The sequence below is a fragment of the Silurus aristotelis genome (genome assembly GCF_946808225.1).
Source record: "Silurus aristotelis genome assembly, chromosome: 8".
Classification (NCBI taxonomy): domain Eukaryota; kingdom Metazoa; phylum Chordata; class Actinopteri; order Siluriformes; family Siluridae; genus Silurus; species Silurus aristotelis.
In genome coordinates this window covers 25,246,470-25,263,155 of record NC_139581.1, presented here as the reverse complement: position 1 = coordinate 25,263,155, position 16,686 = coordinate 25,246,470, and the positions used below count along the sequence as shown (strand labels likewise).

Here is a 16,686-nt window from a genome sequence, read left to right as displayed (position 1 = left end):
CCTTAGATGGTCTCTGACAGTTTGAGCAGAAATTCTTTGACTATCAGTTTTCAATTTCACTATCAGAAGCACTGACCTACATTTAGAACCTAAATTCTAATATTTGTTCCATTAAATGTTATTAATTAATTCCCAAAGGTTTAATTCTCTTAATTTCGTAGTGTTTCTCTTGGCTGCACTTGCTCCAGTAGGTGTATGTGGATGTAGGATTTTTTGTCCAATCAGATTTCAGCCTCTATGTGCTGCCATGTCAATCTAATCTGTCCAGGGCCTTCAAAGTCAGTACTGCTGGCATTTTTACTATAGTCTCCTCAAGAATTAGCTCTGTTTCTTTAACCAATCAGATTTCAAACTCGCCTCACAAGGCCAGCTAGCTGGCCCAGAATAGCGTCAGCATTTTTCCATCCTCTGATTGGTTGGTCAGAGGGAAACTGTTGGAGCCAAGTTCGAATGGCAAAACACGTGTGTAGCGCACTGCACACATTAATACATCCTAGTTAGACTTTTTTATGCCTACAGAGGAAGAGAAATTGATTTAGTCTCGGACAAACTTTTTCTACATTTTGAAGAAAAGTTAGACATTGTCAGGAGAGGTTCCCCGAAGCTAGCTAGCTTGTCTCAGCCTGGGAAAGGGTTTGTTCACCACTTCCAGACCAGTGAAAATGAGTGGTACCATTGGCTTAATTCAATTCAATTCATTTTTATTTGTATAGCGCTTTTAACAATGAACATTGTCTCAAATCAGCTTTACACAGATAATGCTGTGATAAATATGAATAAGATGTTCTTTATAAGTGTAAGTTTGTCCCTAATGAGCAAGCCGGTGGCAACTATGGAAAAACACCTTTGTCAAACCGACAGCCTCTGAGGAGCGGTGCAAATTATGATTAGGTTGTATTTTTATGTTTTTGTCATGTTATTAGACAAATATTGATTCTGAGCTGCTCCAGATGATGTAGGTGCACAATTGCGGTTGTAGCGTAGCGGATTGGAGATGTCTTAACTGGGTTTCTTGCTTTAGTAAAATGGTATTCACCCTCCATATGCAAAATGCCTCTCTCTTTGTAATACCACACGTTGTTATATTGTATTTTTGTATAGTATTGATGGTATGTGACGTAATATTGTTGGTATTAAGAAGTGGATTAAGTCGGGTAAGTCTCCACTGAAGGCTCAGGTACCAAATGCACGGCCCGCCACTAACCACAACAAGAAGTGCTTCTCCATTTGACTGGTGGTTATAACTCCCAACCTCTGACCAAAAAACCCCAAAGAAATTCCCATCAACTTGAAATTCCACACTCTGGTAGACTCTGCACTCTAGTCTTTTCAACTCCTACAAGTTTAGCAGGTAATGCTAATTTTACATGGCTGTGCACAGCATCAGCAGTAACTTTTGTTATCTATACACGTATTTGCCTTAAAAAAAATCAACACAGATTAGTTTGTTAAATTTACAGCCATCCATGGTTTTCACCACTTTTGAGTTTGAATGTCCAGAGGAAAAAGTGAGAAATTCCCGAAGAGAACGCAGGATATCACACCACCGAGAAGCAGTTTATTTGCATAATTGTTTGCTTTCTCTTATCCTTTCTGTAATATAACAGCATTAACTACCTTATTAATAGATTATTTTATTAAAGATCAACATTAAAGTTGTTCTATATATTGTGTAATGTTACTCTAATAAAATTATCTATCAATAAGGTAGTATATATATATATATTCATTCATTTTCTCCCGCTTATCTGTAATTCGGGTCGTGGGGGCAGCAGTTTAAGCAGGCCCCCGCCTTCGACTGCTGCCCAATCCTCTACAGCACCGTCCCTTACGGTCCCTCCTGCAGGTGGTGAGCCCCACGTCACCCCGACGTCACGGACCTTGATATTTCCCTCGTAAGGGACCCCCGGAGCATTAAGGGCCCAAGAGTGGCAGCTTGGCGATACCGGGGCTTAAACCCCAGACCTTCCGATCGGCAATCCAGCGCCTTAACCGCTGGAGCCACCACTCCCCTATATATATATATATATATATATATATATATATATATATATATATATATATATATATATATATATATATACATACACATACACAGTACAGACCAAAAGTTTGGACACACCTTCTCATTCAAAGAGTTTTCTTTATTTTCATGACTATGAAAATTGTAGATTCACACTGAAGGCATCAAAACTATGAATTAACACATGTGGAATTATATATGGAATTATATACATAACAAAAAAGTGTGAAACAACTGAAAATGTCATATTGTTGTTTCTTCAAAGTAGCCACCTTTTGCTTTGATTACTGCTTTGCACACTCTTCGCATTCTCTTGATGAGCTTCAAGAGGTAGTCACCTGAAATGGTCTTCCAACAGTCTTGAAGGAGTTCCCAGAGATGCTTGGCACTTGTTGGCCCTTTTGCCTTTACTCTGCAGTCCAGCTCACCCCTAAACCATCTCGATTGGGTTCAAGTCTGGTGACTGTGGAGGCCAGGTCATCTGGCGCAGCACCCCATCACTCTCCTTCTTGGTCAAATAGCCCTTACACAGCCTGGAGGTGTGTTTGGGGTCATTGTCCTGTTGAAAAATAAATGATGGTCCAACTAAACGCAAACCGGATGGAATAGCATGCCGCTGCAAGATGCTGTGGTAGCCATGCTGGTTCAGTATGCCTTCAATTTTGAATAAATCCCAACAGTGTCACCAGCAAAGCACCCCCACACCATCACACCTCCTCCTCCATGCTTCACGGTGGGAACCAGGCATGTAGAGTCCATCCGTTCACCTTTTCTGCGTCACACAAACACGGTGGTTGGAACCAAAGATCTCAAATTTGGACTCATCAGACCAAAGCACAGATTTCCACTGGTCTTATGTCCATTCCTTGTGTTCTTTAGCCCAAACAAGTCTCTTCTGCTTGTTGCCTTTCTTTAGCAGTGGTTTTCTAGCAGATATTCTACAATGAATGCCTGATTCACACAGTCTCCTCTTAACAGTTGTTGTAGAGATGTGTCTGCTGCTAGAACTCTGTGTGCCATTGACCTGGTCTCTAATCTGAGCTGCTGTCAACCTGCGATTTCTGAGGCTGGTGACTCGGATGAACTTATCCTCCGCAGCAGAGGTGACTCTTGGTCTTCCTTTCCTGGGGCAGTCCGCATGTGAGCCAGTTTCTTTGTAGCGCTTGATGGTTTTTGTGACTGCACTTGGGGACACTTTCAAAGTTTTCCCAATTTTTCGGACTGACTGACCTTCATTTCTAAAGTAATGATGACCACTCGTTTTTCTGTACTTAGCAGCTTTTTTCTTGCCATAATACAAATTCTAACAGTCTATTCAGTAGGACTATCAGCTGTGTATCCACCTGACTTTTGCACAACACAACTGATGGTCCCAACCCCATTTATAAGGCAAGAAATCACACTTATTAAACCTGACAGGGCACACCTGTGAAGTGAAAACCATTTCAGGTGACTACCTCTTGAAGCTCATCAAGAGAATGCTAAGAGTGTGCAAAGCAGTAATCAAAGCAAAAGGTGGCTACTTTGAAGAACCTACAATATGACATTTTCAGTTGTTTCACACTTTTTTGTTATGTATATAATTCCATATATAATTCCACATGTGTTCATTCATAGTTTTGATGCCTTCAGTGTGACTCTACAATTTTCATAGTCATGAAAATAAAGAAAACTCTTTGAATGAGAAGGTATATACACACACACACACACACACACACACACACAGCAGTGTGAAAAAGTGTTTGCCCCTAAACCTAATAACTTCCCTAAAACACAAATAATAAAAAAGCGTTTGCGATAACTTGCACTGAGTCTGTTACGGCACTGTGGAAGAATTTTGGTCACTCATTTATGCAGAATTGTTGTAATTCAGCCACATTGAAAGGTTTTTGAGCATGAACTGCCTTTTTAAGGTCATTTCACAGCATCTCAGGTCAGGACTTTGACTAGGCCACTCCAAAGCCTTCATTTGGTTTTTCTTCAGCAATTCAGAGGTGGACTTGCTGGTGTGTTTTGGATCATTGTCCTGCTGCAGAACCCAAGTTCGCTTCAGCTTGAGGTCACGAACAGATGGCTGGACATTCTTCTTCAGGATTTTTTGGTAAACAGCAGAATTCATGGTTCCATTTATCACAGCAAGTCTTCCAGGTCCTGAAGCAGCAAAACAGCTCCAGACCATCACACTACCACCACCATATTTTACTGTTGGTATGATGTTCTTTTTCTGAAATGCGTTTTTACTTTTACACCAGGCATAATGAGACACACACCTTCCAAAAAGTTTAACTTTTGTCTCGTCAGTCCACAATTATTTTCCCAAAAGTCTTGGGGATCATCAAGATGTTTTCTGGCAAAACTGAGACGAGCCTTTATGTTCTTTTTGCTCAGCAGCGGTTTTTGTCAAGCAGACCATTTTTGTCCAGTCTCTCTCATATGGTGGAGTCATGAACACTGACCTTAACTGAGGCAAGTGAGGCCTGCAGTTCTTTGGATGTTGTTGTGGGGTCTTTTGTGACCTCTTGGATGAGTCGTCGCTGCGCTCTTGGGGTAATTTTGGTCGGCTGGTCACTCCTGGGAAGGTTCTCCTCTGTTCCATGTTTTTGCCATTTGTGAATAATGGCTCTCACTGTGGATCGCTGAAGTCCCAAAGCTTTAGAAATGACTTTATAACCTTTTCCAAACTAATAGATCTCAAACATTTCAGTGTGACAAACATGCAAAAAAATAAGAAATCAGGACTACTGAATTCACACCAGTGTATATATTTAACACACACACACAAACACACACACACACACAAAAAACAGTTAACCATTATTTTCCTTAGAAAAGATTTCACAACAACAATGTTTGTATTGTTATTTTTACTCGTGTTGTTATTTTTAATAATATTGTTATTTTTACTCATTATTTTTAATTGTGTTGCTATTTTTTCTCATTGGAAATATAAATTATGTAAGTGCCTTCCACACAAGTCCATTTGGAGTTACCATAGAAACAGTACTATATACAATATATTAATAGCTGCATAAATATAACCCTGTCATTTGACCTGTGGCTGACTATATTATCAGATCTCCTGTAACCGCACAATAATCAGCACCTATTAATCCCAATCAGAATGAAGAATGGGATTAGTGTGGTGATATAATGGCTATTAATCCCAGCATGTCTCACCTAGTAGGTACTCCATGCCTTGCGCTGATTGGATGACCTCGGTACACACGCTGGAACTGCTGATGCCATTAAGGGTGTTGTTGGCTGTGGAGATCACCTGCAGGGAAAACAAAAGCTGAAGCAGGGGGATAAGAAATATAATACAATAAATAAAAAGTAGCACAGGGAAAAGGTAGACGTAAGGAGAGACTGATAAAGTGAATCCTAAAGGCACTATATGAGGGGCTTTTCTCCCGACAATGATCCCATACAAGAGAATTCAAATCACAGCTTAGATGAATTGAATGAATAACGACTCTAATACTACAAATATGAAGGAAATTTGATTATTCAGCAATTCTCAGAATTCAAACTGTTCACAGTTTACAGAGCTGACAAAACCCTGACGGTGAAACTTTGAAGAGAAGACTAGTTTAAAGAATTTTTTATGTAGTTCTTTCACCAATCACTTGTCTAAAGTCAAGTTGAGATGAGAGCATCAAGTCAAACGATTGCTAATGTGAGCGAGTGCTGAATAGAGGCAGGGCTTCACCTACACAAATGAAATTACGTCAACTGGAAGAGAATGAAGTAAGGAAATCAAGACATTTATGAATCAAAATGTTCTGTAGGAGTATCGATTGTAATAATAAAAAAACTGCAATCGGATTCAAGCTGACCTTGTTTTAACCTGCTCTAACATACTGTGGTATGCAGGAAATCAACAACTTGCTTACTGTAGATATTTACTATATGTTAAAATTTACAACTGACACACTGGCTGTATTATCACTCTTCTTCTTCTTCTTCGGCTTCTCCCATTAGGAGTCGCCACAGAGGATCATCCGTCTCCATACCCCTCTGTCCTCTACATCTGCCTCTTTCAACCCAACTACCTGCATGTCTTCACTCACCACATCCATAAACCTCCTCTTTGGTCTTCCTCTTTTTCTCCTTCCTGGTGGCTCCATCCTCAGCATTCTCCTACCGATATACCCCATGTCCCTCCTCTGCACATGTCCAAACCATCTCAATCTCGCCTCCCTCACCTTCTCTCCAAAACGTCCTACATGCGCTGTCCCTCTAATAAACTCATTTCTAATCCTGTCCATCGTCGTCACTCCCAACGACAACCTTAACATCTTTAGCTCTGCTACCTCCAGCTCCACCTCCTGTCTTTTACTCTATGCCACTGTTTTTAAACCGTACAACATTGCAGGTCTCCCCCCAGTCTTATAAACTTTCCCTTTCACCCTTCTATCACAAATCACTCCTGTCACTCTTCTCCACCCACTCCACCCTGCCTGCACTCTTTTCTTCACTTCTCTAACACACTCTCCATTACTTTGCAGGCTGTATTATCATTGTATTGGCAAAATCCTACTGTGTTCTTGTTGAAGATATATAAAATATCTTTATTATAATAGGACATAATCTTTGTAAGTCACTAAAAAACTGTAAAAAGTTTGTGCCCCCTCATCTCTCCTCTTCCCTCAAAGATTTAAGTGTGAATATAGGAATATGTGATCATTCAAACACAAGCATGTTGTAAGATGTGGCAAGCTTTTTAATTAAATTTTTCCTTTAATTTTTATTTGTATAGAGAAGAGAGAGTAAAAAAAAGAGAAGGGAGAAGTGAGGAGGGACTTATAAACTGAATCGTATACAGTAAAACCCCGTTGGATGAGCATAATTCGTTCTTAAAAATTGCTCGTAGGTCCATTTGCTCATACGTTCGAACTGATTTTCCCCAGAAGAATGAATGTAAAAGTGATTTAAAAATATTTGCTCGTGAAACAGGGTAAAGTTGTTTTAACATTAATAGCTGTATGTCGAGTTATTTACAGAGGACAGTAAATCTGTACTGCTGTACAAGCTGCACACTGACTACTCTAAACTATATCCACGTTTCATTTCGATAGTATTGTCTCTTGAGAAGATATAATAAAATGGTTGGTGAAATGTGAGGGGTGTACCCACTTTTGTTAGATGTGTGTGTGTGTATATGTGTGTACAATAAAATGAATAACTTTTCTTTAAATTTGCTAGGTTGTTCACAGGCTGGTATTAGAGCACAAAGTCTCTAATACCAGCCTTAAACGTAGCTGTAACTAATACATCATGCTGTTTAAAGAAAACAAATGAACCAGAGCAGCACAAGTCTAAAGTTTACAAAGCCTGGCTCAGTTTTTGTCAGGTTCAGTGGTGTAAAGTATTTGAGTAAATGTTCTTCATTACTGTATTTAAGTCATTTTTTTTTTGCTACTTTCTAGTTTTACTAAGTATCAAAGATATTCAGTAGTAGCAACTTTTACTCTCTACTCAACTATATTTGTGATTTAATGTAACTTTTCACTCCATTTATATTTTAATTAACAATGACTGTTACCATTAGCTGATTTTTTAAAAATATTATATTATTATTATATTTTTGTCCATTGAATACTAATAATTCTTTTACTTTGTGACATATTGAATTTTATCTGTTAATTGAAGATACCTTTTTGAAAGATTGCTTTACCATTTTTTGACCGACTTGTTTGATCTTTGTGTAATTCTGGCATGTTGAGGAGGCTGTTGTGTAGATTTTGGTTGTCTTGTGTCTTGGTGTTGAAGACTAGTGCATCTTTGAGCCTACGTTCAATATGAGTCAAATACTCAATACTGTTAAGATTCTCTAATACACAGTCAAATTTGTGACATTTAACTTGTAATGGAGTGAAATTTGCAGTAAAGTATCAACACTTTTACTGAAGTTGATGCTCAGGTACTCGTGTGTGTGTGTGTGTGTGTGTGTGTGTGTGTGTTGAAAAGGTGCAGGTGCGGTGTTACCTGGAGAGCGCTCTCCAAGCACCTCTGCCATTCGTACGCATAGCGCTCACTCTCCTAAATTGTCACAGGGAACAAGATCAGTTGTAAAAGAAAGAGAGAGAAATTTCAAACTTATTTCGGTACAGAACAGAGAATGTAGTATTCCAGGCGGAAACGTATCTGTATGAGTGGAAAGAAAGACAGAGAGAGAAGAGCAGCTCTGACCTCCACTTCTCCTGTTAAGTCTTTGTACTTGTCCCGGATGACTGGCAGCGCTGCTTTCTCACTCAATGTGTTGGCGCGATCGCGGAACTGCTGCTCAGGAGCAGGAGAAGGTGTCGAGCAGATCTCTTTCTCACCCAGACTGTGGCTGCGCTTATGGGACCCTGAAAACACACACACAGAAAAACCCTGACTCATTAATGACGTTTTAATTGTTGTTTTCCTCTACCTTTCATTTATTGTTCTGGTGTTTATCCTGTTCTTTAATTACATCTATCTGCTCTGGAATGTTCTTTAATTCATCCAGGACGAGGACATCGAGCACAAATAGCTCATTTGCAATAAATGATAGTTATGTAGCGAAGCAGCAGGCCAGTGGTGTAGGTATAAATTATTCAAGAGATTTCACACAGACACATGCAGTGCAGGCAGTGAAACAACACACACACACACACACACACACACACACAGACAGACAGACAGACAGACAGACAGACAGACAGACAGACAGACAGACAGACAGACAGACAGACAGACAGACAGACAGACAGACAGACAGACACACACACACACAAACACACAAACACACAAACACACAAACACACAAACACAGAGCTCCAGTGGGGAAGAGATGGGCAGAGGGTAATATAGGTGGTGCACAACAGTCTCTGTTTGACCATTACATCATTATAATCTACTGCAGCAGACGACACACTCATCCCATTAACTCTTTTCGAAAGCAACTTTTATTACTTTTAGCAGATAAATGAACAAAGATGCTGTTAATGTTTGCTCATGGCTTTCGTCTGGCTGTGTTCCTCCGTCTCTAACAAACTTAGCAAGATCTATAATCACAATACTGCCATCTATTGTTAACTAAAATAGCCAATAAAGACACTGACTGTATCTGTGTGTCTTCTCTGTCCCGGCTTTATAAGGCCCGTTATAGCACAGAGGGAAAGGCTTTGTTTCTTCTGCAGCCAAGACCAGACAATTTTAACGTACTAAAAATCCTTAGATCAGCTTATATTCAAATGTTGGCCATCGTCCTATGCTTATATAATCATATTAGTCATACATTACATTTTTTCTGCAATTTTCTTTATTTTTAACACTACACTTATATAATCATACATTTAATTTTTTCAGCAAGCACATAAAAAAATTTATTTCACTTTCACAGTCTGAATAATACCCCTAGCCCCCCTGCCCCAGGGGCCCCCACTGCCCAACCCCACTCCCCACACCCCCAGTGTAAGTTCACTCACCTTGCACAGACAAATCAAATGTAGCAAGCTCATTCTTGATCATCTCCTCGCTGGATTTGGCTTTTGGCTGAGCACTAGCTTTGAGGAAGTCCGATTTACCAAACTTGGGCTTGTCAGCCTGGAAAGCAGTGAAGTCATCCGGCACCTCAGGATGCGTGGCCTCAAGACCTGCATCAGCTGCATCAGATTTTTCTGAAACAGTGCTGGCGAAGTCACCAAAATCATCATCTTCCTCCTCTCTAGGTGCGTGCGGGGCAGAACTGAAATCCGCAAAGTCAGCAAACCCGGTGTCTTCGATAGGGAACGTGGTGACTTTTTCAAGAGTGGTGTGTGTGACGTTCTCAGAGCTTCCAAATGATGTCTCCTTCCTGTGAAGCACAGCTAAAGAGGGCAGTCCGGATACAGGAAATGCCTGGGCTTTGGTGCCCTGACCGCACAGAGCATCATCTTTGTCGGACCAATCGCCAACGGTCGAGCCGCTAATGCCAGAGTTCCCGAACGGATCGAACTTGAGATCGTCAACCTCTGAAAAAGAACAAAAATCTGTGTGGCTGCAGAACATACGGCGAAACAAAAAGCACACATCAGGAAATTTTACTGGTACGATTTGCCGGATCAGTTGGTCTTGGTCATGATCTATCAGTTCTAAACAACTCAAGATGGACATATTGACCTTCTATAATCTGAAATAATGACAAACTTGCGCCGATTGTTTTATTCTACTGTACATCGGCCCTGATAACATTGTATATGGAAGGTAAGTATATAAAACAATCTCAATTTAAACCTGTTCAGTCCTTTTTAATTAAACAATGTATGTTGGAATCTTACTGAGCTGAATTTAATGAAGATTTCACTAATTTGCATTCTTGAATTTAAACAGGAAAATTCTTTTTAGAATTAAATCAATATATAAAGCCTATATGCATGTACCTGTGGAGTGTGAATACAACCTTACCTGTGTGACCCCTACTGTTTATACAGCCTGGACCTGCGTGTTTGATTCAAAATGAAATCCGATCAGAAATCCTTGGGTTACACACCACCATGTACCATATACAGTAGGTGTTGGTCTTTATAAGGTCTGTAGTTACTGACTTCTCTTCTACTTCTATCATGCCCCTGTCCCCTGCCGCTGTAGTCAACAATGTGCATGAAGTGCAAAAGCAGGTACACAAGGTGCACTAACAACACACCTATACGAGCAGTAAACAAGGTAGGTGTGTCTAATAAACTGCTCAGTAAAGTAAACCCCCAGTTCACACAGCGTTCTCAACTGAGTGATTCGAGATTCGGGTACGCGTCTCTCCAATATGCTTAAAAGTCTTCAATGGGTGTGTCTGAGAAATGAACATTTTTCAAGTAAATTTTTTTAAGATTCCTGCCAATTTTAACATTTCTTACAACCTGCACATGGGAACTCTTTTGTGATATTTATTTTTCAAATTTTTTGTGCAATAGTTTAATTGCTTTGTGTTTTCCAAATATAAAAAATCATTTGGAGATGGAGGTGCATGGTTTATAATAGAGGTTGAGGGAATCCTGTGGTCATGTTAAAATGTCAAGGTTTAGAGGCCACACACTCGATAATTTACACCACGTTTGCTGTATGGACATTTCAGCCAGTAGGCTGGCTTCTTATTATTTTTATTTAATAATAAATGTAAAAATATGCAAGGAATAAATCAAATAAAAAGCGCAGAAGGATCACAGAACAGCAAAGTGCTGACATCGGAGACTGCAGAAATGTACAGTGCCTGTGAGAGAGAAAAAAGGAAATGCCTTTTACAGTTTTTGAGCACCAAATATATGTTCCTTCAGCTCGAATGCAACAAACCAATTTTTTATGGTCAACAGTTTTACTTTTACTTTATAATATAAAGAGTTTCATTGGTTCGCCTTAACCCGTTTGGCAATTTTATTGGTCTAATGTTAGTTAGTCCCACTGAATCGGGCCGCACCACATCATAAATATGGATGATGTTCCTCTGACGTTTGACCTGCCGATCACTCGGACTGTCAACAGAAACTGCGAATCATTCGTCACGCTGAAAACAACCGGGCATGAAAAAACGCACTTCACCTGTGTTCTGAGCTGCACGGCATCGGGAGAAAAGATTCACCGATGGTGATTTTTAAACGCACGACGATGAAAAAAAAATAATCCAGAGCAGTGCTGGGCAAAGTTACTTTTAAAAGTAATGCATTACAATATTGAGTTACTCCCCAAAAAAGTAACTAATTACGTTACTTTTGTGTTACTTGTATCGCTTTCACGCCTTACGGGTGTATCAGGTGTAATATAGATAATTGCCATTGAGAAATAAGTTATATTAGAGCAAAAGACATTTCTTAAACATTTAAAATGCTTAATAACTTCTTAGAGAACAATAAAATTATCTACTAACTTTTGACCACAAGGCTGTTTTTGTCGTGTCTATACCATGCTACCAGAACACCTTTTCCACAAAATAACTAAGGCATTAAAAAAAACCATTATTTTGCAGAAAACACACTGATCAAAATTAGAGAACAACAATGACTGTAGCATGGAAAAAGATTACAACAAAATGTTCTGAAGGTTACAACAGTCAGCAATTAGTAGGAAGTGTACAGGCCTCTGCTCTGAATGACTTCAGCACATCTGCGGCCACAGGACAGCACTAGTCTCTCACGTCGGTGACTGTAGTGGGTTTCTTGGCCATAACTTTGTCACCAAGGATTTTCCAGAGGTTCTCTATTGGGTTGAGATCAGGACTCAGGGCAGGCCATGTCATTATTTCAATGTTTTCAGTTTCAAGGAACTGCTTTACCCGTTTTGCTGTGTGACATGGAGCGTTGTCCTGCATGAACACTGCGGGCTGATTGGGTGATGAATGCAGGGAAGGAACCATATGTTGTTGAAAAAGGTTCTGATAAACATTTGCATTCACTCTGCCATGTAGCTGTTATAAGAGGCCAAACTCCTGCTGCAGAAAACATGCCCCAAACCATGACACTTCCTCCTCCACTTTTCACTTCTTTACACACTTTGGGTTCAGTCTTTCTCCAGTTTGTCACCGAACATAATGTTTCCCATCGGACCCAAATAAATTAAACTTGCTTTCATCACTAAAGTAAACTTTGGACCAGTTCTCCTCTGTCAACACAACATGCTCCTCAGCAAAGCTTAGTCTAGCCTTTTGATTCTATCTACTAATGAGAGGTTTGGTCACTGCAGAGTGGGCTTTCAGTCCAAATGCTCTTAAACGTCGAGACACTGTATGTCGAGACAGATCCTTACCCTGTTCAGCGCTGAACTGGTGAGCAATTCCAGCTGCAGTGTGGAAACTATTGCCCATTGAGATCCTCCACAGTATCCTGTCCTCTCTTGTATTTGTCTTCCGTGGACGACCAGCCTTCTTGGCGGACTTGATTAAGTTTGTAATGTTGTAAAGATTCAATATTCTTGAAATCACAGATTTGGAACGACCAACTTGTCCTGCTATGGCCGATAGGGTCATCCCTTTGGCCTTCATCTGGACAACCTGCTGCCAGAGGCTTTCAGTCACTTTAGAAAGGCCCACCATCTTGCAGAGTCAGTGAAACTGGAAGTTAGGCTGCCAGTTAAATAGGGGTTGACAGATAATCAAGGAAATTAGCACCAGGTACCAGATTAACACCAATAACTGGGAGGTATCTGAAAGTGTTCTCTAATTTTGATCAGTGTGTTTTCTGCAAAATAATGTTTTTTTTGGAAATGCCTTAGTTATTTTGTGGAAAAGGTGTTCTGGTAGCATGGTATAGACACGACAAAAACTCCTTCAACTGTTGAGCAGTGAAGATGACATTATTTCAGAATTGTTCAATTGTTTATAAATTGTTCTCTAATTTTAATCGCCAGTGTATAAGGTTAAGGGTGTGGGCTGCACACCGGTGATGTGGAGGGAGAACATACCTTTCCCTGTCATTTCGTAAAACTTTGTGCAATTCCATAAATAGGACCTCATCCTTGTCTACATCATTCTCTGCTTCATTATCAGCTTGAAACATTCTGAACGCTATTATCAGTGACCGTGGCAGTTTATTTCCCACAAAGAGCAAATGAGCTGTGAATTTGCTCTCTTTCTCCGCTGTGATGGCATCGTACATGTGTCTCCCACGGAAAACTTTTATTCTGAGCAGTCCATAGATCTGCAGTGGTGGAAAGATATTCCAAGTCGGCAAAAGTTTTCTTTAGTTCTGTCTCCATTTCCATATATGCCGCTTTTCCCCAACACATAATCTACACTTAACCATTATTCCCTTCTCCTTTTCCTCGACTAATGTAAAATAATAAGAATACTTCCATCACAGTAATGTAATTCTCTGGTTTGCCATCTCCGCTTCTGACCAGCTTCTGTTCCCGCGGCTCGCACGTATGAGTGCGCGATTCTACGTGACTACGTTCATTTTAATTCAGTATTTATTTTATTTTTTAATGCAAAATAATTTAACTGAAAAGTAACTCGCATTACTTTAAAAAACTCAGAAATTATTGTGTAAATTTATAAAGTAAAGCGCTACTTTACTCGTTACTCCAGAAAAGTAATATTATTACGTAACGCAGGTTACTTGTAACACGTTACCCCCAACACTGCTCCCGAGAGAAATAGTTGTGAAAGGAAGGAGGAAGACAGTGAACAATGACTTTCTTGGTAGGCTACTGTTTAGATACAAGCCTTGTAACAGACACTGTCTTTCGTTAAAGCCTGTGTAAAGTTCATTTGTTTAAATGTAGGCATATGTCGGCTTATAGACAGGTGCAGCGTATTTATTCAAAATTTAAAAAATTCAGTGGGTGCGGCTTATATTTAGGTGCCCTTAATAGTCCGGAAATTATGGTACACCCTTTAAAGCAGTTAATTCAGTTTAATCAGGCTGAGAAGAAGCAAGGCCCTTTAACGTCTGTGCTCCAGGGCACCGTATCATAGCCGACCCTGCGCTCTGACCCCAGCTTCTGAGCAAGCTGGGATACGCAAAGAACAAATTTCACTGTGCTGTAATGTATATGTGACAAATAAAGGCTATTCTAACAGAAGAAGCACAATAAACAAACTGATGGTTGGTCTTGCAGCTGCTTCTACTGTCTGAGCTGCATGGTTTTTTTTTTGGTTTTTTTTTACAGAAAATGTATCATTTTTTCCACCAATCAGAATAAAAAAAAAAAGACCTGTGGAATGACTACAGTTATCAAACTTTACTGTTGTGACAGTATTAATGTGTTGAAGAATTTCACGTGTTATCAAAATACTCAGTAAATAAATTAAAATACTCGTTTCACTTTCATGTGTCTTCAATGGCTAGTTTATGTAAGACATGTTCGTGTTAAGTATTTGTTCATTTAAGATTTCTGATTATACTGTTAAATAGATTTTCAGGTAACGATGTGATTAGTCTTTCAGTTCACTTTTACATTTAGGGCATTTAGCAGACGCTCTTATCCAGAGCGACTGGCATTTATCTAAATTTTACAACTGAGCAGTTATAGGGTTAAGGGCCTTGCTCAGGGGCCCAGGAGTGGCAGCTTGGTGTGGCCGGTATTTGAACTCACAACCTCCGGATCCAAAGTCCAATGCCTTAACCACAAAGCTACCACCTCCCCCTTTTACATTTTCATACTTACTTCAAAAACACATTCATTTTCCTAATCATTTTCTTTTGGTATAATTATTATCAGTCTCACTGTATTATAAACATCAATTAAACAAGCGACACTAGTATTTATGTTGCCACATTTTTGTTTCTAAAGAAACAACCAAAACATGCTCTGCATCCAGTCAGGCTTGACATGACGGCTTGCGTAAACCATTTGTGAAATTGACAAGGAGCTTGTGCAGTGTGCTTGTTTCGTGCATTGGCTAATTCTACATTGGGGTAGCAAGAGGAAGAAAGAAGGAAAGGGAAGAAGTAAGAACGGCACGCAAATTTCCGCTACATCAGCATTCATATTTATTACGACAACACTGGCAGAGAGAAAGATAGGTCACAAAAAGATCTGTGGTTACAAGAGTTTTGCCAAACACTTAAAAGGTTTTTTTTTTCTTTTTTCTGTCATACAAAGGCATGCAGAGTTGGGTGAAAATGGGGAGGAAAAAAAAAAAAAAGCAAGAATGTTAAAATAGAGAGAGAGTATCCCAAAACCAGAACTGAGAAGGCACATTCACAGCCTAAAATGTTATCATAGGTCAAAGACACATTCTAGTTGTGCTGAAAAAGTAGAAAGCAAGAGAGAAAGAGAGATTCATACAGAACATTTACTAAGCAAAGATAAAAGATGAATCAAAAGTACAAGTAATTTGCAGTTATTCGCCCTTTGAGGAGCTGAAAGCGTCATTTGAATCGTCCTCGCGAGAACATCCAGGAATCCTGATGCAAGTCTGCAGTGCGTTCATTGAAACATCGACTCTCATTGCGCTCTCATGACTTCAGATTGAATTGCTTTTTAACCTAAACAAAGCACCAGACTGTACCGTTGTGCTGTACAGTGGTGAAAATGCTCTCACTTCCAGGTCCTCAAAGGGTTAAAGGTAAACAAAGAAGACTAACCTATCAGAGCATTAGTTAGTTTCAGAGACAGGTGCAGGACTAAGATAACAGAGACAGTATCCTTTTTCTCTTGTCCGCCTGTATGTTCTGAGCTCCTGTGCACATGCTCTTAGCAGGAACACCACCACGTGGTCCAAAAAAGCAAAATAAACAAATGAAAACACTCGTCCTCGGCATAACGCGGTAAAAACTAACATCACGTCAGCATATAAAACACTGTGCAGAAATAGTGATCGTAAGCAATCTGACATAAATACAAACACAGTCGTATCAATCGAGTCTATCTATTTAAAAAATAAATAAAGAGTATATATATATATATATATATATATATATATATATATATATATATATATATATATGTATATATATTCATTCCTGTAATAAAAATACACTGTTAATTGAACATGTGTACATTTACTTGTCCATAATCGGTACCAATTTCTAAATACCTGGCAAATATTCTTACTGCTTTCTTGTCAATTTCACAAATTGCAAAGGCAGGCACAAATCATGGAGAAAAAGAGAAAAAAAAAAGCTAAATAAGATGAGAAGTGTGTGCCCTGTCCGAGCCACTGCAGGCTCTGTTACACTGCACGGAACCCAGATAATGTCACATACAAACTGAAGAAGCATGTT

At 39.5% G+C, this 16,686-nt stretch overlaps 1 protein-coding gene and 1 long non-coding RNA gene across 14 annotated transcripts in view; one reads left to right on the top strand and one right to left on the bottom strand.

Annotated features, from left to right (window-relative positions):
• synrg (synergin, gamma) overlaps positions 1-16,686 on the bottom strand; it is a 49,251-nt gene that overhangs the window by 8,379 nt on the left and 24,186 nt on the right. For all 13 annotated transcript variants that reach the window (XM_083548832.1, XM_083548838.1, XM_083548840.1 and 10 more), the window contains 4 exons: positions 9,481-10,005; positions 8,216-8,376; positions 8,012-8,065; positions 5,201-5,297 (listed from right to left, as the gene is read on the bottom strand). In XM_083548832.1, the coding sequence (XP_083404958.1) occupies positions 5,201-5,297; positions 8,012-8,065; positions 8,216-8,376; positions 9,481-10,005 (837 nt within the window). The remainder of the gene's footprint in view (positions 1-5,200; positions 5,298-8,011; positions 8,066-8,215; positions 8,377-9,480; positions 10,006-16,686) is intronic.
• LOC310730167 lies at positions 10,907-16,337 on the top strand. The gene is made up of 3 exons (XR_014534748.1): positions 10,907-11,653; positions 14,107-15,830; positions 16,011-16,337. It is a non-coding gene; the product is annotated as an uncharacterized lncRNA (long non-coding RNA).